This window comes from Pongo pygmaeus, chromosome 1, assembly GCF_028885625.2.
Source record: "Pongo pygmaeus isolate AG05252 chromosome 1, NHGRI_mPonPyg2-v2.0_pri, whole genome shotgun sequence".
In the NCBI taxonomy this organism is placed as follows: Eukaryota; Metazoa; Chordata; class Mammalia; order Primates; family Hominidae; genus Pongo; species Pongo pygmaeus.
The window spans coordinates 184,351,650-184,378,101 of NC_072373.2; the positions used below are offsets into that span (position 1 = coordinate 184,351,650).

The following is a 26,452-nucleotide window of genomic DNA, read 5'->3' on the forward strand; positions in this document are numbered from 1 at the left end:
AGTGCTGGGATTACAGGCATGAGCCACCGCGCCCGGCCTCTGTAATTAATGTCCATGTCCACAAAGAGCGATGTGCTCTCCTCTGGGGCTTTGTACATGTTTTCTTCCTGTCTGGCCTATATTTTCATCTGGCCCTGTCACCTAACTAGAAAAGAAACTAGCTCAGATATGATGATTTTGAAACATTTGTGTGGCATCCAGTAGGCATTTGGATAGACAGGAGAGGGGGTAGGACTGGTTTTAGGAGGCTGAAAAGGGTGCCATCCAGAGGTCAAATCTAGTGATTAGCTTTCAACTCCAGGAAAGACATGCTTCTTCAGAAAGGAAGGCAAGGAAGCAAGAATGGGTACAAGTTTATAGGCTTTTGAAGGGATGAATGAAAGGAAGGGAGTATTATGTCTGTTGATTTCTGTCAAGTAAAAGGAGAGGTCACATTTACTGATCTGATGGTGGAAGGTAGTCACTTGAGATGAGTAGTGAAGGTTTGGAATATCAGAATAAGCAGATACAGAATGAGCCAAAGGAATCCCAGTTATGACCAGAGACCAGCCCAGAGCTAAGTTGGTAAACTTGGTTTTTCTTTACCTAAGCCCAACTGCCTGGGCATAAGAGCAGAAGTAGACTGTTGTTTTGGTCTGGGATTTGGCTTTGGCTGGCTGATTCTTTTGGAAAGACAAGAGAGAGACAGTTGATGACACTGGGAGAAGATGGTTAAAAAGATTCACGTTGGGATTAGGTTTCTGGTTTCCAGGACTAGAGCTAGTCTATGACAAAGTTTTATAGGTTTGAGCACTATATTTAATGTGACTTACAGTCATTTATTGGGAAAGATGATCCTTTATTCTAAAATTATATCATCTCTACATCTTGATTTTAAAATGTGTTTGAAGGCCGGGCGTGGTGGCTCATACCTGTAATCCCAGCACTTTGGGAGGCCAAGGCAGGTGGATCACCTGAGGTCAGGGGTTCAAGACCAGCCTGACCAAGATGGTGAAACCCCATCTCTACTAAAAATACAAAAATTAGCTGGGTGTGGTGGCGGGCGCCTGTAATCCCAGCTACTCGGGAGGCTGAGGCAATGAACTGCTTGAACCTGGGAGGCGGAAGTTTGCAGTGAGCTGAGATCATGCCACTGTACTCCAGCCTGGGTGACAGAGTGAGACTCTGTCTCAAAAATAAATAAATAAAATAAAGTAAAATAAAGTGTGCTTGAAAAAAATTAAATTATGGTGGTTGTATCATTTCCTAGGGCTGCCATAATGAATTACCACAAACTGGGTAACTTAAAACAACAGAAATCGGCCAGGTGCAGTGGCTCACGCCTGTAATCCCAGCACATGGGAGGCTGAGGCAGGAGGATAGCTTGAGGCCAGGAGTTTCAGTCCAGCCTGGACAACATAGGGAGACCCTGTCTCTACAAAAAATAAAAATAAAAAATTAGCCAGGCATGGCGGTGCACACCTGTGGTCCCAGCTACTCGGGAGGCTGAAGCAGGAGGATTGCTTGAGCCCAGGAGGTCAAGGCTGCAGTGGGCCATGATCACACCAGTGCATTCCAGCTTGAGTGACAGACCGAGACACCTTTCCTCTTGCCCCTCAAAAAAATTTCAGATGGGGAGCAGTTCATAGGTATGACAGATTTGTCTGGTTCTTATTTGCAGGGTCCTGGGAAACTCAGCAGAAACACCAACCACATGCCAGTATGTCAGGGTAGGATACTGAGCTAGATTCCTCCATTGTCTTGGAAAAGAAGACATGATCCAAGTGGTACGTGTGAGTTGTATTTAGGGAACAGAGTCAGAAGTCAATGCTGCAAGAACAGAATCAGTGAGGAGTGTGAGGTTAATACTCAGCAGTCGAGGATGCCAGGAAGAAGCTGAGAAAGAGTGTAAGGCTGTTGAAGAGGAAAGACGAGGAGGATGGGTACTCTCTTGTCCTGATCTTATGGTCTTAGGGAGAGTTAGTCAGTTTAGATGCACATAGGTAAGGCCGGGCACGGTGGCACATGCCTGTAATCCCAGCACTTTGGTAGGCCAAGGTGGGTGGATCCCCTGAGGTCAGCAGTTCAAGACCAGCCTGGCCAACATGGTGAAACCCCATCTCTACTAAAAATAGAAAAAATTAGCCGGGTGTCGTGGTGGACCACCTGTAATCCCAGCTTCTCAGGAGGCTGAGGCAGGAGAATTGCTTGAACTGGGGAGGCAGAGGTTCCAGTGAGCCTAGATCATGCCATTGTACTCCAGCCTGGGCAGCAAGAGTGAAACTCCGTCTCAAAAAGAAAAAAAAAAAAAAAAAAAGCAGCACGTGGGTCAGCAAAACTGTTCTCATAAGTCTCCCTTAGTAGATGGTGGGTTCATAAAGGGCAGAAATAGTGTCTTACGGGGTACTCAGCAAAAGATCTGACCCATGGGAGGGACTCAGTTGAATTAAACTGAAAGAGCTTGTCATTTTGAGCTGTTCTTCCTGTTTACCATTAACATTTAATTAATCTACTTTAGGCACAATTATCATATTGCATATTTGGTATATGTAATGGCCAATTATATTTTTTGTGTATTTGAAAATATATTGCTTTTGAACGTATACTCCCATTACATAATTTAGAATTTCAAACACTGACATCAACAGGGAAGGAACAGGGGCCCGAATGAAGTTTGGAGAATAGTAGTGATCTTCACTGAATGTCTCATTTCCAAGAAGCCTAAGATGAGCAGAGTGGAAGGTAGCCTCTACCCCTGGAAGAAAATCACTGTAAGTGTATCATTTTCAATCAAATGTTCAAAGCTGAGGACACAAACAATCATGTTCATGCCTTTTACATTCTAGGCTTGTACTTTCTTACCCAAGTGGTGATCTTTAAACCCTAGAAGTCACATCATTTCCCCAGATTTCAAGAATGATGCCCCTGCAGAAGTGTTTGGGAAGGCTGCAGGACTTTGTTTTTGAGACAAGATCTCACTCTGTGCCCAGGCTGGGAGCCGTGGCATAATCTTGGCTCACTGCAGCCTTGACCTTCCAGGCTAAAGCGATCCTCTGGCCTCAGCCTCCCAAGTAGCTGGGACTACAGGAGCACACCACCACACCTAGCTGATTTTTTATTTTTTGTAGAGACGGGGATCTCCATATGCTGCTCAGCTGGTCTTGAACTCCTGAGCTCAAGTGATCCTCCTGCCTCAGCCTCCCAAAGTGTTAGGATTATGGGCGTGAGCCACCATGCCTGGTCTTTTTATCTTTTTAAACCAAAATTGTCCAATACGGGAACTGGACTGATACTGCCCTCTAACAATGAAATGTATAGAATGGTTTTTAGATTTGAGACCTGTGGAATTACAGGGCAATTATTGGACATTCCAGAAAGAAGGCATAAACTACAAGTTGCTCAAAACTATTGAAATAATGACCACGGGAAGTGAGCATGCTTTAAAGCCCTATATGGTGTTACATTTCAGAAAAAAGCTGAGCTGGAAAATGACACCAGTTTCTCTTCTAGCTGCTGAATTTTCCTGAATTTCCTACAAACTGCTTGGAATTTTGCAAACAATTCACAGCTGATAAAATAACAGGGCAGCGGAACTCAGTGTCTGTGGTGAAGACCCTAGGGGCAGCCAGCGGGAGGGAAAAGTCATTGTCTGCCCCTCTTGGTTCCTGTAGCCAAAGAACTGTACAACTTTTTGGTTTTCTTTTTGTCCTTTTAAATAAACAAAGTGAGCTGAAGACCTACAGAAAGGATTACTAGGATAATTTGAACTTAGACTCCCCAGACCCTTCTTGGAGAGTTTACCTGCACTTTTGCTTATTCGCTCGAAGAATATTCACTGGCTACCCACTGTGTGCCAGGCCTTGGGCTGGGCATTGATGGTTAAAGGACCATGAGGAACCACTGTTGTCCAACATAAGAAACTCTAAAGAGTGATAGGAGAGAGACCTGGAAACAAACACTTTGAACATGATGTGCCAAGGGCTGTGCAGAGGCCAGCACAGGGGTCTGTGTGAGCACAATGTGTAAGATCAGATGAAGAGAGGTAGGAGTTTGCCACTTTTTAGTGGAATCAGCTTTCGACGAAACTTTTTCAGGCTTAGAGTTAATCATGTGAATTGCGAAAACTGAGAAGTAAAGGACCACACATTTAAAGCAGGTGCATGCAAGTTTGGGGCAGCCAAATGTCACCTCTTCCAGGAAGCTTCTACTCACCTGCACATGGTTAGAGATCATCACTGTTTTTGGAGCTCCCCCAAATTCTTGTCAAATTCTTGATTATAGCGCTTATCATGTCTTTAATTATTTACTCCTTTATTGGTCTCTCCTCTGTGAATTCTGGACTCAATGTCAGGGACTCAGTCTTATTCACTTTTGTATCCTCAGTGTTTGGAAACACCAACAAACATTTGCTAAGTGAATGAATGGGAGAGGAAGGCTGTGTGGTGCAGTGGGAAAGGCAATGAACTGGTAGTCAGGACATGGTGCTCTAATCCTGACTCTGCTACTAGTGGCTGCATGACTTTGAACAAATCCCCTCATTGCTCTGGGTCTCAATTTCCTCACCTGTAAAATGAGAATAAAAATACAGCCTTCCACCCCAGGGTTATGGAGATTAAATGAGGTAACAGAGCTTCACCAGCTGCCTGCCCTGTTTGTGCCCTGTCCTCCTGAAACAGCCTGGACTATTGTTCCTGCCATTTGGATCTAATTTGTGCTCTCTCCCCTGGTGAGAGCTGAGCTGAAATCTGTTGCCTTGTTGGAGGGGAAGTTTGCAGCAATGGCATACATATCATCCAGTCGGCCCCTGGGTTACTACAAGGGCAGACATCAAAAGTTAGGAGGATGTCAAGCTAGAGAGATTTGCTTCTTTTGTGACCCCTAAACCTAAATGAAGACCCAAAGTGGGAAGAGCGAGGCAGAGCAGATCTACATCACATGCTGAGGTGTGTAAGTGAGGCCTTAAACATTGTCCCCTGAGCCCTGGAATTCAGCAGCATCTAGGGGAATGCCACTTTAATGAAGTCTACTCATTCATATAATGTCATAATTTCTCAGTGCCTCGGGTTAAATGATTAACTCTATCATGGGTATTCAAGTGCGAAGAAAGATGAGGAGAGGTAAAAAATTGCAAATGCCAAATACAACGAATACCATTTGGAAAAAATGGAAAATCACGATTTTAGACACTGCTGTCTCAAGAGATGACTATCAATTTCCAGGTGAGATGTCTTTCCAGAAGATCCACTAACATGGTTCTTTGTACATTGTGAAGGCAAACTTTTCCATCAAAACTTGATATATCTTCTACTTACAAGTCAAGTGTCGGGGGAGGCCCTAAAAATCTGCAACTGATAATTTGTAGTGCTTTCTGGGAGTCATATTTGTTAAGTGAGTTTATTTAATTGCATGGACTGGGCCTTATCACAAGACAAGTGGTCAAGGGAAGATGGTGAGAGAAGAAAAAGAAGGTATTGAGGCGGGTAGAATCCCTACCCAAAGTCTAAAGTCAGTCCTGGTGCTAATGTTTGTGACCTTAAAAAAAAAAAAAAGTACGTTTCCATTTTGCAAGGCTTTTTTTTTTTTTTTTGAGACTGAGTCTCGCCCTGTCGCCCAGGCTGGAGTGCAATGGCGCGATGTCGGCTCACTGCAACCTCTGCCTCCTGCATTCAAACGATTCTCCTGCCTCAGCCTCCCGAGTAGCTGGGATTACAAGCACCTGCCAACATGCCCAGCTAATGTTTGTATTTTTAGTAAAGACGGAGTTTCACCATGTGGGCCAGGCTGGTCTCAAACTCCCGACCTCGTGATCTGCCCACTTCAGCCTCCCAAAGTGCTGGGATTACAGGCGTGAGCCACCATGCCCGGCCCCATTTTGCAAGGCTTTTAAAAAAATACTGTGTGCTCAGATGGCACCTTTAATCATGAAGAACTTCTGGCTAAGTTCCAGACTGATTCTGCTGGCACAGAGAGCTCTGAGATCATACCCTATATTCAGAGCACAGAAGAAATATTTCATCCATCTCTGAAATAAAGAGGAAGAAATGAAGCATATTTGAACAGTCGCAGAACAACCAGGGTGAAAAGTGAAGGGCATCCTAGCCATTTGGAGTTACAGAAAAGCACTATTAATTCTAAATACTTAAGTGGCATATTTTTTCATTCTAAGTGTTTCACTATAAACTAAGCAGCTTGCACAAATCTATTTCATAGATATATAAATGAAAGCAGATTTCATGATTTACCTGAGACTACTTTAAATTAAAAAAAGAAAGGGAGAGGGCAAAGGAAAACAAGCAGCTCCCAAAGTAGCAGGTTGTGACCCAGGAGTTTGAGTGCTTAGAGCTCAGTTTAATCCACACCCAGGCCAAATATAATTCTCCAACTTGGAAGTGGTCCAGGACACCCGAGCTAACATTTTTTACCTTTGCCAAAGAGCCTGGGGCAGTTTGGTGACAAGCAATCACAACCTCACTTCTATTTCTCAACTGAAAGACCAGAATCATCTGACAGGTGCTTTCCCCCATGGCAGGGCACTGGTTTAAGCTCAAGGACTAAGAAAGTTTGCTTCCCCTTGATTCATCATTGCCTCTTGCATCACTTATTCTCTAGAGATCTATTCAAAGGTCTATTTAAGTTCGAGAGTTGGGTCATACAATTTTAGGTGGAAAGACTGAATCACAGCTTTACTCCATGTGTCAGCTTTGACCACTTGATTATATATTGTGCTTGGACTTCACTTCATCCCTCAAAGCCTTAGCTGTGGGAAAAGCCTGGGTGATTGCTCTGTGTATTAGAAACTGAAACCCCACCACTAAATGCTGAAAAGTGGTCCAGGCAAAAGGTGCTGTGGAAATCTGAAAGCCATTATCTTTTCCACACTTTCTCTCTCTTCACCCTCATTTTGTTTGGGAATGCACATGAACACCCGTGAACAAAAATAGACCAACCCACCCTTGAGTGATTGTTCTGTCTTCTGAGTTACCAAACTTGAGTGCTTCTGGCTCCCAGATATGCTGAAGTAGAGACTGCTGGGAAGGCAGCCACAAATTAGAGTTGATCTTCCAGTATCTTCTACCTGTAAGGAATGGTTCAGGAAATTATAATTAATGAGTCCTGCCCCAAAGTTGAAATCATATTTGGATTTCAGAAATAATAAGAAAGCATATAAGAATCCTGGTGTCTTTTCTTAGCTCAACCATGTCCATCCATACTTTCCGGCCCTTTTTAACCAGTTACTCTATACCCAGTCCATATACATTTTGACTGTCTGCCCTCAGGAACTGTCTCAACTCAGGGCACCTTTAAGGAAGGCAGAACCACCTTAGGAGGTAGAGGGTGAAACGTGGCAACCCTTCCATAGGCGAATCAATATAGCAGACATGCTCAAGGTAGGAGGTTTTGCTAGGGCTTAAATCAGGTTGTCAACTCAAACACAATGGGCTTTGTTATTCCTGTGTAAAGAGGAAATGGAGCAGTTTTTGGCCTCCTCAGACTGTATTGTAGGGTATACAGGATGGCAATTCCAGGCACAATCTTCAGGAGACACAAATCTGCTTTTAGCTATTCAGTGTTCCCCAGCAAGTTAATTAGCTGTTTCTGAAATGCATGGAAATATTCAGCATTTTCATAGTGAAGCCAATCTCCCAGATTTAAGCTTTGGGGGTGGAAATGAGTATGTGAGGAAGAGGGTCTGTCAGGGAAACAGAATAGAGCCCTTTTGGTGAGAGATTCCAACACCTGTGATTTATCTTAGAAATTACACATGCACTGTAATTCCAAGACTTTTTTTTTTTTTTTTTAAATTGGTTTGAGCACTCGAGCAGGAGGGCTTGCTGAGACCTCTCACTATTTTAGGCGTGGGGAGTTACCTCTGGGTTCAAAAGCCTTGGGTGGGAAGCACAGAGGAACTGCTAAATGCCTCCCTCAGAAATGCCCAATCGCTCAAGGGGAGAAGCAGGGAGTGGGGTCAGGTAGCAGCCAGGAAGGTTGCAGGGGCCACGGGCACATCCTCTCACTGAGCGGTAAGGTTCCTGCAAGTGGGTTTGAGGACCATTGCTTTGACAACTTGTCAATGGTGCGGAGAGGGCTGTCCCAGCAAGGTGAAGAGGTCTGTAGGAAAGGAGTCTGCCCAGAGACCTCCTAAGGACCAGAAGAGCGCACACCCCGCCAAGTAACAGTACGCGCCCCCTCTGTGGCCGCTCTCCTCCCCCGCGGCCGGTCTCCGGGCAGAGGCGTCTCACGCCAGCAGGTCCTCCCTGGCTCCTCTCCTTACTCGTCCGGGCGGACCAAGCCTCAGCAGGAGCCCCGCCTGTCTCCAGGCAGTTTGAGCCCCCGAGCGCTCGCCCAGCCTGTCAGTAACCGCCGTTTGCGTTTTCTTCCTTTCTTTCTTTTTTTTCCTCCTCTTTTCTTTTCCCCTTCTGCCTTTGTCCCGCTTAGTAACTGGGCTCTGACCAATCGCCGCCTTACCGGCCGGCGCCGGCTGTCTCCTGATTGGCCCGCTTGGGGCGCGCAGCCGTCTCCCGCTCCTTCGCAGGAGCAAGGCAGACAAAAGACGCAAGCTCCTGGCTCCGGCAACCGGCCTCAGCCAATCACCACCCACCTTGCCTCTCTTCCCTCTCCCCACTCCCTCCTCGCCTGGCTCGCGTGCTCCAGGCACTGACTCCTGGAGTGCGGCCAGCGCCCGGATCGTACCATTCTGATTGAGGCTGGGGGAGAGCGCGGATGGCTGATGGGGGAGCCGAAGCCTAGAGAGCGGTGGGGAGACGTGAAAGTCGAGATGGAGGGCAGCTTTTTGAACATGTTCTCAGGCACTTGACAGAATCCCGGTACATCGAGGCGGGACGGCGTGGAAGGGGCGGTGGTGATGCCTGCTGTCCCCCCTCCCGGCGCGGTTGGGTGGCGCCTCAGCGGGTGGGCAGCGTGGGGCGGGGAGGGTGTCCCCTCCGCGCCGTTAAAATGAAACTCTAGTGGCTGGAGTTGGGGCAGAGCGTGAGGGCAGTTGGTGCGGGCGGGTTGCCTCTTACACCCTGGCGGGAGCGCCCAGACAAGCCGAGCTGACTGGACTTCTCTGGCCGGCCCCATTCCCGAGGCTGCGGCAGCTTCGGTTCCGAGCCCGACCGGAGAGGAGCCCGAGTCCCGGCCTCTGGGGGATTCGCTTTCTGCAGACCAGTGGGACCCCGAAACTTGAACGCAATCTCCAGCCCCCTTTTTTACCTTCCTTTGTCACTTGCCCGGGTTTCTCCCAACGTGTTCTTTTTTTTCCTCTTCATTCTCCGTCTGCCGAAGGACACAAAAGTGGCTTCCGCGGAAAGATTTGGAGGCGGTGGGAGCTTTTCTCCCCGGAGAGCGACTGTGTAGAAAGGATTTTTGGGAAGCCGCTTTTTAACACCTCTGCCCTCCGTCCCCCAAGCCTCTGTGTAACCCTCTGAGGAGAAAAGCCCGTAGCTTGAAAGTTCGGGGGCATTTTGTTGGGTTCTGTAGGAGAGAGGGGGAGGACCCTGTTCGGGTAGTTTGGCTGGACTAGTACTGGCCGTTGGAAACCCCGAAGTACCTTTCCGTGTGGAACTTTTGCAGATATATATTTTTAGATTTTTAAATATCAGATAAAAAATATATGCCTTCTATATATCTCCTGACGACCTACCCCTGACAGCGCGATGTACAATACGGTGTGGAGTATGGACCGCGATGACGCAGACTGGAGGGAGGTGATGATGCCCTATTCGACAGAACTGATATTTTATATTGAAATGGATCCTCCAGGTACTTGGGAGAAAAAAAAAAAGAATCTCGTGATGGGTCTGATTTGTATTTACCAAGAGCTTGGTGATGTTTTCAGGGCAGAAGTATTCCTGGGTGCCCTAGGTTCGGGATGAGAAGATTTGCAGTACAGCTGCGGTAAAACTGCTTCTGGTTTACACATTTAAAGTTTGCAGTTATGACCCTGAACCTATTGTCCTGCGAAGGTGGAGGTGGGGGCTGGAAGTGGGGGTGGGAGGAGAGACCCCTTTTTAAAATTATCATTTTTTACTTTGCGTTTGCGTGTCGTTCATGTTTTTCTTGTGCCCGCCACTTTATTTTATTTTTTTCTTTTTCAATTAAAGACTCTTCTACCTGCAAAGGATGCCCGGGGTTAAAACCGGTCTTTCACTTTGGGCGAATTCTTGAAAGCTTGTCCTTTCATACATTTGTCTAATTTGGTTCGTTGTGTTTTACCCCGGTTAACTTCTGAAACTGAGTTATGTGATTATTCATTGTAAGACTCCCTTTTTCTCTTGCAGAAACAAATGCCGGTTAGTGATTTTTTTTAGGGATTGGGCGTTCGTATTCAGCCATGGTCTTAGTCTGAGGTTTTCCTTCTCAGAAGATAGTCGCTCAGAGAGATCTACGTGCAATATTTTATTACTCTTTAATTTAATGATGATTTAACTTATGGGATAGGGTTTAATGTAACTTCAATTCCTAGAATAAAGAAAAAACAAAAACGAGGGAACCTTTCTGTTTCCTGTGAACATGTGATCTATACATATGTGTTCCTATACACATAATGTAAAGTATACATATATAGCATTATATTTTTATTTTAAAGCTCTGTCTGACGCTATTACAGACATTTTGTGTATCTGGTAGGAAAGGAAAAGGAAAGCAAAATGGAAAAGTTGGCTTTTTTTTCCTTTAAAGTCTACCCCATTTTATGATTATTAGCTGTCAGATTTTCTCAAACCCTGTTTGCAATTACAGATGGTGCTTTATGTAATGATTCTGGATAAGTAGAGAGCCTTTGTGACTCCTTGTTTCTCTCGAGGATGAATTCTTTATGTATTTTAAAACGTGTTATGGCTAAGCCTACAGAATAAATGTGTGTCATTGGGGAATCTCGCTTATTATAAGACTGTATTTTCGGGAACGTTTGAAAGGATTTGAGCCATGCAAGTGTGAAGAAGTGTTAACTGTCTTATAGAAGGTATGTGGAAATTGTTTCACGTGTCCTTGCAAACGGTGAATTATCCTGTTTTTTTTTTTTTCAGTTAGTCATAGTGTTAAATGGTGCTGTACTAAAAACTAATATTGAATAAACCTTTTTCACTCTTGATGATCACTTAGGATTTTTTTCTTTTCCTTCATTTCAGAGCCTTCTTTATTTGCTTTTATAATTGTGACTGCAATCCAGATGCAGCTTTTCAGTGTTTTGTAAAGTTTGTAAGATTTGCCACCCATCTATTGTGTCTTTCCCCCTTTGTTTCCCCCTAACGGTAAAGCGTGTTAGATACATTTGTCATACATATGAATAGAAATTTAGTACATCACTGGTACTTTTATTGTAAAAAGTAAGGTTAATAATTCCAGATTCCTGTTATAAGAATTATATATTCAAACTGCCTTAGAATTATACTGCATTATATAGTACCTTGCCTTGCAGACATACAAAGGGAATTTGTTGGGTGGGAGGTGAGTAGGGAGGAGGGGAGAAAATGAAGAATGCACTTATGGTTGAAATATATTAGCCTAGTAGAAAAATACTGGTCAAGTTGAGTTGAGTTGTCCAAAAATAATTTTAAGAAAAGTTGACTATTATAACTATATGGAGACATGGGTCTTATAAGGTTGTATAGAAAATTCTGATCCAAACTTTATTTTCCATGGAAATAAACTTTTGAGTTTAAAATGTTCATCCTTGAATGAAATTGTGCATACTGAGATTCTATTGAGAATACGGAAAAATACATATGCTGTTCTTTATTACCCCTTTTGTAGCTTTAATGTAGAATATGGTTAGTTATTCCTAACGCTTTTTAAAAAGGAAGCACACTTGAGTATGCTGAAACATTGCCTATGAAGTGAATGGTTTTTCATGGAAATAGTGTGAATGTCAACCTTGTTTTATGTGATAAATTAAGTTTTCAAAACATTTAAAACTGTATAATTAGTGAAGCGGTTGCAGTATGTTTTGTAGGTTTTTCTTAGCTCCCACCCCACATCAAGCTCTTATTATTTCCTTCCTGGACTGCTGTGATAGCGTACTAACTGCTCTCCCATTTCTATCCTGTTCAAGCCACGGTAATGTTAAGAGTATCATCTGATGATTTATCTTACAATGATAAATCTTCCAATGGGTTTAAAAACCTCCCAATGGCTTCCCTTTGCCTACAAAATAAATAAATAAATAAATAAATGAATAAATAAATAAAATCCCCCAATTGCTTACCCTCTCTTATAAATCCCTCTAATTTTTGCTTCCAACTTAATTTTCTAGTTAATTCTCCTCCTGGAGTGCATCATAAATTCTATAGAAGCAATTTTGTATTTGCTGTTACTTGCATTTATGCTTTTTTTCCTCTTCTTGGGATGCCTTTCACTCGCAATAGTTGCATGTTGAAATCTTATATGTATGTGTTTTTAGGACCCAGGTCAGATGCCTTTGGTGTCAGAATATGTTCTCTAACCCTTCTGTTAAAAGTCGTCCCTCCTTCCTCTTGCCTCCCTCTTCTAGCACTTCTTTTTTTTTTTTCCTGAGGCAGAGTCTCACTCTGTTGCCCAGGCTGGAGTGCAGTGGCGCGATCTTGGCTCACTGCAATCTCTGCCTCCTGAGTTCAAGTGATTCTCCTGCCTCAGCCTCCCAAGTAGCCGGGATTATAGGCATGTACCACCACACCAGCTAATTTTTGTATTTTTAGTAGAGACAGGGTTTCACCAGGCTGGTCTCGAACTCCTGACCTCAGGTGATCTGCCTGCCTCAGCCTCCCAAAGTACTAGGATTACAGGCGTGAGACAACGACCGTGCCCGGCCTACTCCTAGCACTTCTCAGATGAAATTTTTTCCATTCTGTCTAGAGAAGCTACTGTACTATTTATGTATACTTCTCCCTATGAAATTGGCTTCCCACCTAGTCATGAGCTGCTTTCTTAGCTTGCGCAGGGTCTTGCAAGTAGTAGACAATTTAGTCAATATATGTTGAATTAGTAAATAAGGAACATTGTTTCCTTCTAGTCTTTAGGTGCCTTTCTACTTAAGGTCCTTGCTCAACTCATTGCTTGGCTATTGTAGTAGCCTAGGTCTAAATAACTTTTGAATTAGACATTTATTGACTTAGGGCCCTTAACTGTAATGGTGCCAATATTTTTATATGTTTTTTCATCTTTATTTTATTTTCAAGACAGAGTCTCGCTGTGTCACCCAGTCTAGAGTGCAGTGGCGCTGTCTCGACTCACTGCAACCTCCGCATCCTGGGTTCAAAGGATTCTTGTCCCTCAGCCTCCCTAGTAGCTGGGACTACACCGGCACATGCTACCATGCCTGGCTAATTTTTGTATTTTTAGTAGAAATGGGGTTTTGCCATGTTGGCCAGGCTGGTCCTGAACTCCTTGCCTCAAGTGATCTGCCCACCTTGGACTCCCAATGTGTTGGGATTACAGACGTGAGCCACTATGCCTAGCCTTTCATCTTAATTTTAGACTGATCCATAAATGCAAAGTTTTATCTATTATTGCTTCTAGTGGCCTTAAAAACTATTTTTCAAAGATGTTTCCCTCTAGCCTATCTTTTCAATAACTAACATTATTATGCATCCTGAAGGTTCCTAATAACTGCATGGATTGGTGTATCTACCGTCATAGTAATGTAAAAGTTGAATCCAAATGGGAGTTTAATATCTTAATGTTTGTGTATTTCCTGGCAGCAGTAGATACACTGAACTGTTCAGATGAAACATAAAACTTTTTATTGTTGGCTAGGTGTGGTGGCTCATGCCTGTAATCCCAGTGTGCTTTGGAAGCCCAAAGCAGGAGGATCGTTTGAGGCCAGGAGGTCTAGACCAAAACAGCTTTGTAGAGATGCCGTTTCTACAAAAAACAACAACAAAACTTTTATTGTAGAAATGTCAAGATTGTAGTACAGAGAATCGCCTATAAGCATCTTGGTTAGTCTTGCTATGACTTCGGGAATTGGGATTATTCTGTAGCAGAGCTGGATAGAGGCCTCTCAAAGAGCCTCACCTTTGGTCTTTTGAGGATTACCTATACACAACTGATTATAACTCATATACAAAAGGTTGTAGCTAGTGGTCTGTTAGCTCAGCACTTCAGTTTTGACGTTGTTATTGTTTTCATTTTAGGAAAATGTAATAAATAATTTCCTTTTTAAATTAATGGACAATTCTTTTTTAAAATTGTTGGCTTTTTGTTCTTATCAAGACAGACTTCTGAAATTATATATTTTTGGTTTTTTTTCTTGAGGCAGGGTCTCACTTTTGTTGCTCAGGCTAGAGTACAGTGGCATGATCATGGCTCACTGCAGCCTCGACCTCCTGGGCTCAAATGATCCTTCCACCTCAGCCTCTCTAGGAGATGGGACTATAGGTGCTTGCCACCACACCCAGCTAATGTTTTAAAAATTATTTTTTGGTAGAGACAGGGTTTTGCCATGTTGCCTAGGCTGGCCTTGAACTCCTGGGCTCAAGTGATCTGTCTGCTTCAGCCTCCCAAAATGCTGGGATTACAGGCATGAGCCACCGCGCCCAGCCTGAAATTATCTTTAGGGCAGCAACATCTCTTCCTTAGATAATTGGAAAATGAAAAGTTTTGTTTGGCAAAACATGAATATAGGAAAGTCTAGAAAAGTGGTTCTCAATTTTTTTTGGTCTCAGTATCCCTTTTAGACTTAAAAAATTAGAAGACCTCAAAGGGCTTCTCTTTAAGTGGATTATATCTATTGATATTTGTAGTATTAGAATATAACTGAGAAAATATATTTAATTCATTAAAAAATAATAAAGCATTATATATGTGGCTTTTTTTTTTGAGGCAGGGTCTTGCTTTGTTGTCCCAGGCTGGCCTTGAACCCCTGGGCTGAAGTGACCCTTCTGCCTCAGCATCCCTCTGCGCCACCATGCCTGGCAAACATGTTAGCATAATTTTTCTAAATGAAAAAATAACTATATTTTCTAAAAGCAAAAAGAATTAGTGGGAAGAATGGCATTGACATCTTTACTATCCAGCTTCATAGAAGACTTATTTGGTTTTTTTTTTTGAGACAGGGTCTCGTTCTTTTGCCCAGACTGGAGTGCAGTGGCGTGATCTCAGCTCACTGGAACCTCCATCTCCCAGGCTCACGCAATTCTCCTGCCTCAGCCTCCTGAGTAGCTGGGATTACAGGCGCCTACGACCACGCCTGGCTAATTTTTGTGTTTTTAGTAGAGACGAGGTTTTATCATGTTGGCCAGGCTGGTCTTGAACTCCTGACCTCAAATGATCCACCCGAGTCGGCCTCCCAAAGTGCTGGGATTATAGGTGTGAGCCACCATGCCTGGCCAATAGAAGACATTTAAATTCCCATGTCTGCTCCTGAGATATTACAGGTTATAACCTCTGGAAAACTCCACTGTACAGTTATAAGAGAATGAGAGTGAAAATGGCCAATAACGTCTTAGTGATACTATGAAAATAGTTGTGACCTCTTGGACCCTCTGAAGGGTCTTAGAAACTCTAGATTGCGGCTAAGCGCGGTGGCTCACGCCTGTAATCCCAGCACTTTGGGAGGCCAAGGCAGGCGGATTACGATGTCAGGAGATCGAGACCATCCTGGCTAACGTGGTGAAACCCCATCTCTACTAAAAATACAAAAAGTTAGCTGGGTGTGGTGGCGGGTGCCTGTAGTCCCAGCTACTCGGGAGTCTGAGGCAGGAGAATGGCATGAACTCGGGAGGCGGAGTTTGCAGTGAGCCAAGATGGTGCCACTGCACTCCAGCCTGGGCAACAGAGCAAGATTCCATCTCAAGGAAAAAAAAAAAAAGAAACTCTAGATCGCATTTTGAGACCTACTAGTCTAGAAATTAGACTACATAGTTTGGTGGACAACCTGGTAAAGTATCTTCTGACTTTGAAGCCAGACACAAAGGTTGTTTCGAAGAAGCTTATTTGCTTACCTTGACATACTTGGTATTTTCAACCTGGCACAATTTAGATTAAGTAACATTTTGGTGGAAAACTGGTACACTGGCCCTATGGTTGGGGAAAATATCTGCTGAGAGCTACATAGAATAAATAGGTCATCTGCCATTTCATGATCCTTACTGTTAACAGGTTAAGCAGCCTTCTGTGGTTGAATTTTTATTTTTAACCCTGCACATTTGGATTCATCTTATATAAATACTTCTCCTGTGTGTAGTAAGATGTTTCTTTTATGATCTAGGTGTCAGTTTTTAATGATATTGTCATTTGGGACAAATGCTTATATAATCAAATGATGTAAAAGCCATGCCAGTTTTTTTGTCTTCTTATTGAAAAAGATTAGTCATTGCTTTCATTTAATATATTATAATGTATAGTGTATCCAACTATGTTTCACTAGAAGTATGGTGATTCTCCCATTTGATAATGCTTTTAAAATTTATTCTCATTGTTTTGATGCTGAATGCTTTTTTATTTTTATTTTTAGTTTTTTAATTTTTTTTTTGAGACGAAGTCTCGCTCTTGTCCCCTAGTCTGGAGTGCAGTGGCGTGATTTCTGCTCACTGCAATCTCCGACCCCTGGGTTCAAGCAATTCTTCTGCCTCAGCCTCCCGAGTAGCTGGGATTAAAGGTGTGTACCACCACACCCAGCTAATTTTTCGTATTTTAAGTAGAGACAGGGTTTCACCATGTTGGACAGGCTAGTGTCGAACTCCTGACCTCAGGCAATCCACCCACCTCGGCCTCCCAAAGTGCTAGGATTACCGGCCTTTTTCTTTTTTTTGAAAAAGAGTTTCATCCTTGTTGCCCAGGCTAGAGTGCAATGGTGCGATCTCGGTTCACCGCAACCTCCACCTCCTGGGTTCCAGCGATTCTCCTGCCTCAGGCTCCCGAGTAGCTGGGATTACAGGCATGTGCCACCACGCCCAGCTGGTTTTGTATTTTTAGTAGAGATGGGGTTTCTCCATGTTGGTCAGGCTGGTCTCGAACTCCCAACCTCAGGTGGTCTGCCCGCCTCGGCCTCCCAAAGTGCTGGGATTACAGGTGTGAGCCACTGCACCCAGCTGATCATGAATACTTTTATATTTTTCTTAGAATGTAGAAAAGATAGGACATGTTTATGATTGCCATATTTAACAAGATAGGTAGAAAAATATAAATGTATCTATGTGATATGGTATAATTTTTTATTGATATTAAAGGGGGAGACAGCCTGAGTGTAGTAGAAAGAACACAGGCTTTGGAAATAGATGACATAGATTACAAAACTAGCTTTGCTTCTTATCCTGCCCACAGAAAACCTTTCTGTGCATCTGTTTTCTGTAAAATTGAACTAATACTTACCTTTGCAGAGTTGTGGGGATTAAATGTACCATATCAATATCTAGTATAGTATTTGACATATATTATATACCCAATAAGTGTAGCTTGTATTTAGAGCTTCTTATTGATAACATGTAATTATCCCATGTCTACCTCTTTGGGTACTCTTGCAGTCAAAACCTTTGAGCTATTTTGCCCCATTCTTTTCTTCCTTCCCAGTGTTTACTGGGGCCACATTTTATCCATTTTGGGTTTTGGAATTGTTCTCTAGGGTCTTTTCTAGTTATAACATTTCATGAGTCTATGGAAATGTCAACCCAAGTCATCTTTTCCTTTTAGTTTCTATTGCCTCTTGTCCAGTTCCTCAATACTTCACCTTAGAAATGATTTGTAATGAAGGTAATAGTTGCTAACATTTGTCGAAGAAATTATTATAGTCCAAGCACTGTGTTAAATGCTTTTATATGTATTCTTTTAGCCACACAACAACCTTATAAAATTGGCACTGTTATTATCCCACTCTACAGACAGGAAACTGAGACTTAGGTTTAGTAACTTACCAAGTAGCAGAGCGGGTCCGTCTGCCTAACTAAAGCCAGGTTCTTAACCAGTACCTCCTAACTGGTTGCTCTATTTCTGATTTCTTCTACCCCTCACTATAAGTTTGTCCCAAATTCTTCAGCCAGGTTAATTCTACTGAAATGTTATTTTCATTGTTTTACTGTTCTTTTCAAAAGTAATCAGCTCTTCATTTCTTTTAAGTAGAGATAATATTCTTAAACTTGGTATACATAGTCTTTACTAATATGGCACCTAACTTACATATTTATAACTTTATTACTAATTTTCTATTCACACTTCTAGTTGAATTCCTTCTAGCCCAGTACCCTGATTGCTCATTCCTATCTCAAGCTTTTGCTTAAGCTGCTTCCTATGTAGAATATGCCCGTCTCACCTCCATCTTTAAATCAAGAGCCTGTCTGCGTCCCCTTTCCTTCTTAAAACTTTCTCCAAAAATTCTAGCACTGTACCCTTTTATATGTAGTGCTATCTCTGTTATTTTGACTTGGAATCATGTGTTATATTATGATAATTATTTCATGAATATAATTCACCTCCCAAACAAGATAAGTTTCTTGAGGTCAGGCTGTTGTATTTCCTTCATATCTTTTTTTCTTTTTTATTTTTTTGAGACAGGGTCTCATTTTGTCACTGAGGGGTGCAGTGGCTCATTGCAGCCTAAACTCTTGGGCTCAGGTGATCCTCCCACCTCAGCCTCCTGAGTAACTGGGACTACAGTCATGTGTCACCATGCCCAGCTTGTATCTTTTTTCCCTAAACATCCAGTGCCCAAGTATTTTGTTAAATTTTAGGCCCGTGGATCCAACTAGCTTCATTTTGTGACTTAAGCTTTAAAATGTTAATATTATTTATTATCAGCATGTGACCTCTAAACTTATGAAGATAATTGGCTGGGCACTTATTGTAACAAAGGGAATAATGAAAAAAATGCAATACTGAATGTTATTAGCAAGATTTATATAGTTCTGAGTAAAAGTTGTTTTTGAAACTTTGAACGATTAGAAATGAGTAGGCTGGGCGCGGTGGCTCACACCTGTAATCCCAGCAGTTTGAGGTGCCAAGGCGGGTGGATCACTTGAGGTCAGGAGTTCGAGACCAGCCTGGCCAACATGGTGAAACCCCATCTCTACTAAAAGTAAAAAAATTAGCCAGGCGTGATGGTGCGCCTGTAGTCCCAGCTAGTCAGGAGACTGAGGCAGGAGAATCGCTTGATCCCTGGAGGCAGAGGTTGCAGCAAGCTGAGATCGCGCCACTGCACTCCAGCCTGGGTGACAGAGCGAGACTCTGTCTAAAAAAAGAAACGAGTAATAAGTTTTTCACAGTGTATTAGGTTAGTTTTACATAGCACAGGGCCAAACGGAGAGTTTTAAGTTATCCAGTGTGTTATTATACCAATTAATTTTACCGTGTGTAAGACTTGACTTTTAACAAGGTAAAGTGAGCCATCAAGCCTTATTAAAGATCAGTTTCCACATTGCTTGCCCATATATGTTGTATGTATTGTTCCTTGTGCATATTTGTAAATTCACATAAAGTAAAAGGGTTATCTCATTGTTTTCTTTTTCTTTTTTTAAATTTATTTTATTTTATTTTATTTTTGAGACGGAGTCTCGCTCTGTCGCCCAGGCTGGAGTGCATTGGCATGATCACAAGTTACGGTAGCCTTCCCACCTCAGCCTCCCAAGTATCTGGGGCTACAGGCATGCACCACCACACCTGGCTAATTTTTAAAGTTCATTATTTTAATAAAAGAGGCAGTAGGCTATGTCCAGCCTGCGAAATCATACAATTTTGCATGTCCCATATCAGTATGAAAACTGCCCTATGAGTTGATATTGATGAGCCAACACAGAGCCAAAGTCGATACCATCTACCCTTATCTGTACTTGGACTTCCTGTCTCATGTTCTATTTGTGGGCCAGATTGCCTGTCCTTACCTGAGGATATGTGACAACAAATCCAGAGCATGCAGCTGTGTAATCTTAAATATTGTGATAGTTTTTATTTATTAACTATTTATTTTTAAATATATGTATATTTTAATAGAGATAGAGTCTTTCCAGGTTGCCCAAGCTTGTCTCGAACTCCTGGGCTCAAGCAATCCTCCCACCGCAGCCTCCCAAAATGCTGGGATTACAGGTGTGAGCCACCGTGCCCAACCAGTATTTATTTTTAAACTTAAGAAAAATTCAATTATGAATCAAAATTAAAAATCTGAATGAAAATTGCTCTGAAAAAGGTCTTGCTGAAAGGAATTGTGCTGGAAATATATTGCTTCAGATTCTGTTCTTACATATGTATTAGGCTTTTTTTCCCATAGAGGATAGAGTGACCTTTTTACAACAGGGTCACTCAGTATGGTCTAATTTATGTTGAACTTCTAATAGACATTTATAGAATTAACCACAACCTTTTTTTCTGATATTAGTTCTGGGATGTAGTTTATAAAAAGTGTTTAATTCATATGTTTTCAGCTGCAAGCAACAGAACTAATTCAAAATGGTTTTAAAAATAATAAATATTATCTTCTCATTTAATAGAGTTAGTTGATTTCAGTAGTTCAACAATGTCAGTAAAAACCCATATTTTGCTTAGCCACATATTGCTCAGTTCTGCCATCCTTGGGACTGGCTTCATGCTCAGGCTAGTAGCAAAGTGGTTGCAGTGATTGCAGGCATCATATCCATAAACAACAACTTCTAAAAGAAGAGGAAAAGTATCTCTTCCTGTGCCACTGTTTTTGGATAGAGGAAACTTTCTCCAAAAACCTCTAGCAAACTTCTTTCCCATCTTTTTGGCCAGAATTGGGTCATAGGCTAGTTCCTGAACCAGTCACCAGTAAATAACCCTTAGGTTAATCACGTTTCTCAATCTGGAATGGTGTTGGCTTCTACTGAGGTATATGGTTGTTTCGGGGAGAGATTCTGTTAAAGAGGAAGAGGGAGAGAACTGATGCTAGGAAAGTAATTTGGAAAACCATAACTCTCTTCAGTGTTATTGTCTTTGTCAATAAACAGTATTAGCAAGTTATTTTTTACTTTTTCAAAGTTAAAATCTAGCTGTGGAAAATGCATTCTCATTTTCTATTTTTTTTGAGACGGAGTCTCGTTCTGTTGCCAGGCTGGAATGCAGTGGCACGATCTCAGCTCACTGCAACCTCCACCTCCCGGGTTCAAGCGATTCTCCTGCCTCAGCCTCCTGAGTAGCTGGGATTACAGGTGCCCACCACCACGCCTGGCTAATTTTGTCTTTGGTAGAGATGTGGTTTCACCATGTTGGTCAGGATGGTCTCGATCTCTTGACCTTGTGATCCACCCACCTTGGCCTCCCAAAGTGCTGGGATTACAGGCGTGAGCCACCGCGCCCAGCCACATTTTCATTTTCTAAGTTGGACTTCATAGGGTCACATAGTATTGAGTTAATGTAAGATGGACCTTTTTCTATCTTGTTGGTTGCTTACTAGAAGATGAGGAAGCTAACATCTCTGGTTTACAGTTAACTAATTTGAGGAATATAGACATTGGAATAGAGTGTTAGTATAGCAAGCAAATGGGTATAAGAGAACATTTTGCAAAACTATACATTTAAAATTCTAAAGTTCAGTAAATTAAGTAAACTTGGGACCTGTGGAATGATTTATGATTTGAAAGCTAGCCTGAAAAATTAGGAGCCGTCCAGACTGGGCAACATGGAGAAACCTCGTCTTTACAAAAAATACAAAAATTAGCTGTGCATGGTGGTGCACTCTTATAGTCCCAGCTACTTGGAGGCTGAGGTGGGAGGATCACTTGAGCCCTGGAAGTCGAGGCTGCACTGAGCTGTGATTATACCACTGTACTCCAGCCTGGGTGACAGAGCGAGACCCTGTCTCAAAAAAAAAAAAAAAAAAAAAACAAAAATTAGGAGTTGGGTACAATGGCACATACTTGTAGTCTCAGCTACTTACAAGGCCAAAGTGGAGTTTTGCTTGAGACCAAGAGTTGGAGATCAGCCTGGGCAACATAGTGAGACTATCTCAAAAAATCAAAAAAAATGGAATACTACTTTAAAGTAACCTATAGATTATATCTTTCAATTAAAATGTATGATGTGCCTAAGTATTCCTCAGTATGTTAGAAATCTAGAGGCAGTATAGTGGAGTAGTTAAGAGAGGAGTCTCTGGAATCAGAATGCCTGAGTTCAGATCGTGTCTCTGCCACTTCTTAACATGTGTCCTTTGGCAATTTATTCACCTTTTCTGTGTTGTGGTTTCCTCACCCAAAAAGTAGGGTGATAATGGTCATTCAATATGGTTATGAGGATTTAGTAGATTAATAACTGTCAAGTACTTAGTGTGGTACCTGGAACATAGTAAACACCTGTAAATTTTTTTGTGTGTTAATTCATGTTTTTCAACAAATATTTGACTGCCAGGCACTATTCTAAGTGTAGTAGTGAACAAAACAGCAAAAATGCTTCATGGACTGTACATTTCCAAGGGAGTGAGGAGAGCAGAGAATAATAAACAAATTCATAAGTAAAATACATAGTGATGGTGATAAATGCTGTGGAGAAAGAAACAGAGGATAAAAATAGAGTACAGGGTGAGAGATCTGCTATTTTAAATAGGAGGCCAGGGAGGGCCTGACCTAAAGCAATGAAGGAGCAGGTCATATGGAAATATAACAGGTGTGAGGATGGGGGTTCCAGGTAGAGGATATCAGATGACCTACCCTGAGGCAGGAGCATCTCCGTGATATATTCAGGGATCATCTAGGAGGCCAGTATGGCTAGAATGGAATGAGGGGAAAGTAGTAAAAAAAGACAAGTGGCTGGGCGTGATGGCTCACGCCTGGAATCCCAGCACTTTCAGAGGTGGAGGCGGGCAGATCACCTGAGGTCAGGAGTTTGAGACCAGCCTGGCCAACATGACAAAACCCTGTCTCTACTAATAATATAAAAATTAGCTGGGCATGGTGGTGGGCGCCTGTAATCCCAGGTACTTGGGAGGCTGAGGCAGCAGAATCGCTTGAACCCGGGAGGCAGAGGTTGCAGTGAGCTGAGATCGTGCCACTGCATTCCAGCCTGGGTGGCAGAGGGAGACTCCATCGCAAAAAAAAAAAAAAAAGACAAGTAATGGTATGGGTGGTGGGGCTTTCCCACTATGTATGCCATTGTAAGCCATTGTAAGAACTTTGGCTTTTAAAACTTGTATGAGATGAGAAGCCATTAAAGTGTATTGAACAGTGATGTACTATGATTCTTGGCTTAAAGAATCATTCTGGCTGCTGGTGGAAAGAGGGAAAGGTAGAATTAGAGAAACTGGTTAGGAGGCTATTGCAACAATCAAGCTGAGGGATGATGGTGGCTTGGACAAGGGTAGAAGCTGTGAGGTTGTAAAAAGTGGTTGCATTCTGAATGTTACTAGTTATATAGCTTGTCATTTCCAAACTGACTTACTTTATTTTCTAATTTCTTAGCTTTGTATTTCTCCATATGCTATATATGCTTTAATAATTAATAAGTTTAACTTTTAAAGTAATGCCAAAGCTATTTGTATATATTTTGATGTATTTTTCTGTGTGGGTTTTTTTTTTTGAGTGTGCGTGACTGGGTCTTGCTGTGTTGCCCAGGCTGGAGTGCAGTGGCACCAACAGCTCACTGTAGCCTTGACCTCCTGGGCTCAAGTGGTCCTCCCACCTTGGCCTTCTGAGTAGCTAGGACTGACTACAGGCATGCACTACCACACCTGGCTAATTAAAACAAATTTTTTTTTTATAGAGACAGGATCTTGCTCTGTTGTCCAGACTGGCCTTGAACTCCTGGCCTCAGGCAATTCCCTTACCCTGGCCTCCCAAGTGCTGGGGTTACAGGCCTGAGCCATTATGCCTGACCTATTTTTCTCTCTTTCTTTCTCTTTTTTTCTTTCTTTCTTTCTTTCTTTTTTTTTTTTTTTTTGAGACAGGTTTCACTCTGTTGCCCAGGCTGGAGTGCAGTGGCATGATCTTGGTTCATTGCAGCCTTCACCTCCTAGGCTCAAGCAATCCTCCTACCTCAGCCTCCCGAGTAGCTGGGACTACAAGTGCGTGCCACCATGCCCAGCTAATTTTTCTCTTTTTTGAAGTGTTAAGCGATTCAGATCTCTGACATCCAGTTGCCAACTAACAGTATATGTGGCCTTAGTTGTTTGATGAAAGCTTGCTCATGAGTTACTTTTTAAATAAACATTAGTTGATAAATTTAGATTGTACTATAATTTACTTTTTTTTTGGAGACAAGATCTTGCTGTCACCCAGACTGGAGTGCAGTGGCACAAACATGGCTCACTGTAGCCTTGACCTCCTGGGCTCAAGTGATCCTCCTGCCCCAGCCTCCTGAGTAGCTAGGACTATAGGTGCATGCCACCATACCTAGCTAATTTTTTGATTTTTTGTAGGGATGAGGTCTTACTGTGTTGCCCACGCTGGTCTTGAACTCCTGAGCTCAAAGGATCCTCCTGCCTTGGCCTCCCAAAGTGCTGGGATTATAGATGTGAGCCACCACACCCAGCCAATTTACTTTCAGAAGTAACTTTGGAAAAGAAAATTTCCTGATGTTCTTAATTTTTTTGGTGGGCTGTGAAGGGGAGAAGAAACTAAAGAGAACGAAGCCATGCCATACATGTTTCATTTTACTTTATGTGCTGAAGTTCTTGCTTTCTGAGAATAATTAATAGAGATTTATGTTATTTTCTTTTTGGCATAATGTTTAAGTGCTTGAGTGTAGATAGATATTGATATAAAATGGGTAAAGTATCTGTGTTTAAGAGCTCCAGACTCAGGTTGTTGGGATTTCCTATTCTAGCCCTGCCTATTTCTAGTTTGTGACCTTGGACAGTTTTCTAATCTGTATAGCATAGAAAAGAATATTAATCCTGCTCTAGGGTTATTGTGAGAATTATATGGAATAGTACACATAAGACACTTAGGGCAGGTATCTGTTACTGTTGTTATTATTTTTATTATTTATTTATTTAAAACAAAAATTTTTTTTTTTTTTTGGATGGAGTTTCGCTCTGTCACCCAGGCTGGAGTGCAGTGGTGCGATCTCGGCTCACTGCAACCTCTGCCTCCCGGGTTCAACCGATTCTCCTGCCTGAGCCTCCGGAGTAGCTGGGACTGCAAAAACACATTTTTGAAAAAGAGATAAGGTTTTATTCTGTCACCCAGGCTAGCATGCGGTGCCCTGATCATAGCTCACTGCAGCCTTGAGTTCCTGGGTTCAAGGGATCCTTCTCCCTCAGCCTCCCAAGTAGGTAAGACTACAGGTATGCACTACCATGCCTGGCTAATTTTTTTTATTTTTAATTTTTGTAGAGACGGTGTCTCACTGTGTTTCCCAGGATGGTCTCAAACTCCTGTCCTCAAGTGATCCTTCTGCCTCAGGCTCCCAAAGCAGTGGGATTATAGGCATGAGCCACTGTGCCTGGCCTATTTTCATTATTATTAATAAAACTGGGATGCTTTGTGGCTCATCTCGATAGTGTCCCATTCAGAGGAAGAACCAGCCTAACAGTCTAATTAAATTGAAAAGTAATTTAAGTATTTATTCCATCCTCTCAAAAATGCCAAAGGGGTTTACATTCATAAAACTACAATACTACTTAAAATCCTATTTCTTCATGTTTGGCATGGTTAATCCCAAACTTTCTTCTCTCTTAAAACTTACCAACTCATGAGAACTTCAGCAGTCTCATTTTTGCGTTTCTTTTGTAACCCTTCTCAAACCCTTCTCAAAGTTTCTATTCCATGAGTACCTGTCTCCCATTAAACTCTCTCCTTTGCCCGTGTCATTATTCTGATCTGTACAGTAAGGGCCAGGAACCAAGAGAGCAAAGAAAAGAAGCTATGAATACTCAAATATAGCAACATTTTTGTTTCTGTCACACTTATCTGTGGTAGAGGATATAATATGTTTTGGCTTTTGGAAAAAAAGTCTGTTTAGTTTTAGAAGGACAACAAAGTGGTTCAGACCTGTTGCAGGACATTAATTCGGGACTTGGAATTTAGTTTTTCTCCAGATAGTCATAAACTTTGTAAGAGCTGCTATCATATCTCTCTAACTGGGACTGGTTCCTAGTGTTCAGCCCTTGAAATTTAGTATTGCCAGATAAAATATATGCAGTATGGACCATGCAGTATTATTCATTGTTTATTTGAAATTCAAATTTAACTATGTGTTCTCTATTTTTATTTGCTAAATCTAGCAACCTTAATTTAGAGAGAGGATGCTGACTAGGCTGTATTTTCTAGTACATTCTCTATGGTGTTTAAGAATACATGTGTAACTTGATGTAGTGGATATGAGGATACTTTCAGTTTTGATAACAGAAAATGCAACTCAAATTAGTTAAAACAAAGAGAATTTGAATTTGAATTACATACGCTTATGTAATTGAAAAGACCAACGGGAGTGAGGGCCCCTGGCATGGTTTGATCAAGGGTACAGGCTTTGGCCCTGTTTTTCTATAATTCTCTTGGCTTTACCCTGTATTAGCTTTTTTTTCTCAGATGGGCTTCCCCAGTAGTACAAGATGGCTGCCTTTGTATGTTTCCTCATTCCTGGAGAGAAAGAAGATGCTTCCTACAAATACAGTGCAAAATCC

At 42.2% G+C, this 26,452-nt stretch overlaps 1 protein-coding gene across 13 annotated transcripts in view; it reads left to right on the forward strand.

Moving 5' to 3' along the window:
- Positions 1-26,452, forward strand: part of PIK3R3 (phosphoinositide-3-kinase regulatory subunit 3) — a 133,646-nt gene that overhangs the window by 32,478 nt on the left and 74,716 nt on the right. Inside the window, exons 1-2 of one of the 13 annotated variants that reach the window (XM_054489630.2) lie at positions 8,696-8,804; positions 9,632-9,741. The exons of 6 other annotated variants lie outside the window; for them this stretch is intronic. In XM_054489630.2, coding sequence (XP_054345605.1) covers positions 9,636-9,741 — 106 coding nt within the window. In that variant the 5' untranslated portion in view covers positions 8,696-8,804; positions 9,632-9,635. Of the gene's footprint in view, positions 1-1,745; positions 1,767-2,727; positions 2,751-8,695; positions 9,742-9,854; positions 9,877-10,919; positions 10,943-26,452 lie in introns of those variants that run through there. 6 more of the 13 variants (XM_063665237.1, XM_063665255.1, XM_063665253.1 and 3 more) reach the window with 6 other exon arrangements.